The 3,781-nt window shown below is 47.1% G+C and overlaps 1 protein-coding gene across 1 annotated transcript; it reads right to left on the bottom strand.

The window, feature by feature from the left end:
• Positions 1–1,172: 1,172 nt before the first annotated feature.
• LOC133914435 (zinc finger protein 8-like) lies at positions 1,173–2,452 on the bottom strand. The gene has a single exon (XM_062357538.1). It carries the CDS (start codon positions 2,089–2,091, stop codon positions 1,228–1,230), a length of 864 nt encoding a protein of 287 aa, XP_062213522.1. The 5' UTR covers positions 2,092–2,452; the 3' UTR covers positions 1,173–1,227.
• Positions 2,453–3,781: the final 1,329 nt, after the last annotated feature.

The following is a 3,781-nucleotide window of genomic DNA, read 5'->3' as shown; positions in this document are numbered from 1 at the left end:
TTCATATACCAGTAGTACGAACACAATTTCTTGATGGAATTAGTCTGGGAGTAAACTACGGACTGCCCTTTTCTGATCAGGTCATTTTTTTTATGATGACCTGTTCGATCTGGCATTTCTCATGTGCCTAGTGTTTCTGAACTCCTTATCCCTTCTGCTCCCTCTTCTTATACTCTCATGTACTTTCCTTGCCTTTCTTTGTAACAAGTTGGTACTTTACTCTTTTGTGATATAATAATAATTTATCCTTTTGTAGGACTCATGAATTTAAAATTATATAGTTGAACCTTTTAGATAAAGTCAGCACTGCATACCTTCAACTTTTCAGAAGTCCCTCTCTCTCTTAAAAAAAACTTTTCAGAAGTCAACTGATAGGAGTCATATATAGTGTTTTCTCTGTATGATCTCTCTCTCTGTTCTGCTCTTTAATGTATATATATAGCTGCAGATATTCTTGAATCTACATAGCATATATATTATAAAGCCATATGTTATAAAGCACGGCCTTATTGCCCATCCAAGCAGTAGTTACCGCATTGGTATGTACGCACGTACAAGCTAGGTAAAACATGTGGTCCTTCAATTTCTCTTTACTAATTTTATCTTTCATTCATGTATTTTTTTTTTTTTTGGCGCACGCAGTATACACACACCTGCAGACTGTTAGCAAAGCATAATGAAAAGTATAAGTATTTCAGAATACAAGCAAATATATTATTTTCCATTATCACATATGAGATACTGTTTTGCATCTATGGAGAATATTACTTCACTCAGGGTATTTGTTAATGATAATGTATAGCCTGCAATCTGTTTTGTTTAGATGTGCTTCTGATTTCGTTAAAATGAAGTCTGTCCTATTTTAGCCTGTTCTTTATATTTTGGATGATTGTGTTTTGTTTAGGATGCTTTTTATACATAATTCACGCTGCTGTATTCAGCGTATTGTCGTCAGTTCTGTAAAAACTACAGTTGAGTACAAGTTGACAAATTGAAATGCATAAATTTCTTGTGTTATGAGAAAATCTAAACCCTAATCATAGAATCCAAGTATCTCTCTATATGCATGCAAATAAAAGGACCAAACTTTGATAAATGGAATTCTTTTGCACGTGTCAGAAAATAATGCACGATTTGAATTCAGTGAAGGGTAATCTCAGGCAAGTAAAAGGTAGGGAAATCAGTTCCTGGAGTAATCCACCAAAAGCAGCAGGGAAGAGGAAACAATTATAGATGCAAATCTAAGCTGACGCCCTCAGCTGCGGTGGTCGCCGGCTGCTCACAAACAAACTGACCTTGAGGAGACAGCAGCAAAGAGGAAGATGAGGAGGAGGACGCCACAAAAGAAGCTGAAGCCCTCGGGTCGTGTCCTCGGAAAACGGACAGCGCAACCGACCGCCGCTCTCCGCCCGGAGGCATGACCGTGTTCCTGTGCCAAGCAGGCGGCCCCCTCCAGAGCCCGGCCGTCAGGGGGCTCCCGTTGATCGGCTGAGCGATCGACCCAACCCCACTGTAGAACTGCGGACCAATGGAGACGCCACCGCCGTTGCCTGGACCCCTCACCGTGGGCCACGACGGGTACAATGTCGCCACCGTGGAGCCTGCCACCCCGAAGCGGTGCTGCGGGTAGCCGAGGAGGTGGTGGGGATGCGCGCCGCCAGCCGCTGCGGCGGCGGCGGCGGCGGCGGTCATCGCAGACTGCATCTGCACCCGCTTCGCGTGCTGCCGCTCGCGCTTGTGCGCGTTCTGGTGGCCTCCTAACGCTTGCGACGTCGGGAAGTGCCTGCAGCAGTAGTGGCACTCGAACTTGCGGCTGCTGTCGGGGGCAGCGGCGCTGGCACTGCCACTGCTGCTTTGTGTGGCAGCAGCAGCTGCTGCGGTCGTAGCAGTGGCGGTGGCTTCTGTAGCCTTGGCCTCAGGTGATGAATGCGGGACGTCGATGCCGAAGATGCGGATACCGGAGTTGGGGCTTTCACGGGGAGGGGCGGAGCGCAGGAATGGCAACTGAGAGAAGGATGCAACGTTACTGAAGTCATGAGGCTCCCGTGCGCTGGCCGCGCCACCAGCGCTGCCTTCGCCGCCGCTGCCCATGCAACGAGGTGGAGAAAGGTACAGAATTTCTCGCTTCTTTGCGAAATAATTTGCAGTCCACGAAGCAACCTCTCTCTCTCTCTCTCTCTCTCTCTCTCTCAGCTCAGCGGATCTAGCTAGCAATGGGCTTGGAGGAATCCTCTCGTGCTCCCAGCACCTCTTCCTTGGCAAGGAGAGAGGAATGGAAGGAAGGGAGGAGGGGAGGAGAGACAAGCGAGCTAGGGAATAGAAATGGCAGGAAGGCCTGTGCTCAAAGGAGCGCCAACTGCCAAATGTATACAGGTGATAGGTTTTGCATGGGTACTATGGAGCAGGGTTATTGTCACCTTACTATATTGTGGTTAGTTAGGAGGAGGTGGGTCTGCCGGGAGGTAGGGGAAAAGGAGATGAGGATGCATCGCCCATGGTGCAGTAGTGTTCTAGTAAATTCTTGAGCAGGGATCGGGTGCCCATAGTACACAGTAAGCTCTGGCAAGTACTACTGTACTCGGAGGCTTTTGAGCTCTCATAACAAACAAGTACCTGTCAATGAGAGAGGAGGCTCTCTCTCTCTCTCTCTCTCTCTCTCACTGCCTCTCTGCGTACACACAGCACAGGCACATAAACATCTCTCTCTCTTCTCTTCTCTCTTTTTCTTTGCTTTCTTCATTTCTCTGGCTTTCATGCATGTGTAAGCATCAGTGAATACGTGACAAGCTCTGAACGTGGGCCTGTCGCACTATAGCTATATGTGGGGGTGGTACTGGCTGTTTTATGGAGGCTCTTTATAGCTGTTGGCTTCTTTACATCTGGAGCTGCAGGGCTTGTGTTTGGAAGTGGTCCTGCGTGCAGATCTAGTTGTAGCCTTGTGGCTTTGCTAGCTGCGTGACTGATTTCTCTCTACCCTTCTCCAAAACTCTAGTCTGCGTCTTAGTCGTTTCTTAACCTGTTTGTTTTCCCTTTTCTTAAACCATACCTTATATGGGAACGTCCTACAATATCTCTACCAGTTACCACCACTCATCACAAAGCTAGCCAAATATCTCCACCTAGCTAAGCTAGCCAAGTTGTTAGGTAAAAAAACTTGTTAACCGTTCCATCAGATTGCTTGTTCATCACCTAACTAGCTAGAGAGAATAATGTGAGAACCTACATATGTATGCCCTCCGATATATGCAGCAAGATGGTATAGGTATGTTCATGGTCCTAGGCTGTGCTTTGCTCTTTTGCTATAATCACGCTACTCAGCACTCGCCTTGTTTTTTTGTCCCTATGATTAAAGCGAGGCTGGCTCACCTGATGTAGCGGACACATGATGCATGCTTTGCAGGTGCCCGGCCTGGTTGGAGGAAGAGAGGAATGTTGAATGTTTCACTTGATAACTAGGCACTTAAGCATCCATCATGAGTACGTACTGCCATTCGTGCTTCGTTGTGCGGGTACGTATGTCTCATTCCTTGAACACCACTTTGCCACTTGCCACAGCTACAGCAAAATATATGGATCCTAGTATTGAGCACGTACATATATTTTATCCAGAATAATGTTTCACGTGAGAAAGGCGGATCGCTGTTTCTCCGGCCGGCTAGTCACGTTCCTGGGCGATGGGGATTCTGATCTGCAGCGATGTGCATGCTGCTTGCTGCTCAATCGAAAGGTGTGCTAGCTCCTCCACAGCCTTTGTTTTTGTTAAGCATATATAACAGCCTTT

Source organism: Phragmites australis, chromosome 4 (assembly GCF_958298935.1).
Source record: "Phragmites australis chromosome 4, lpPhrAust1.1, whole genome shotgun sequence".
NCBI classification, from domain to species: Eukaryota; Viridiplantae; Streptophyta; class Magnoliopsida; order Poales; family Poaceae; genus Phragmites; species Phragmites australis.
The sequence above is the reverse complement of the archived record's forward strand: the minus strand, read 5'-3'. Positions and strand labels throughout refer to the sequence as shown.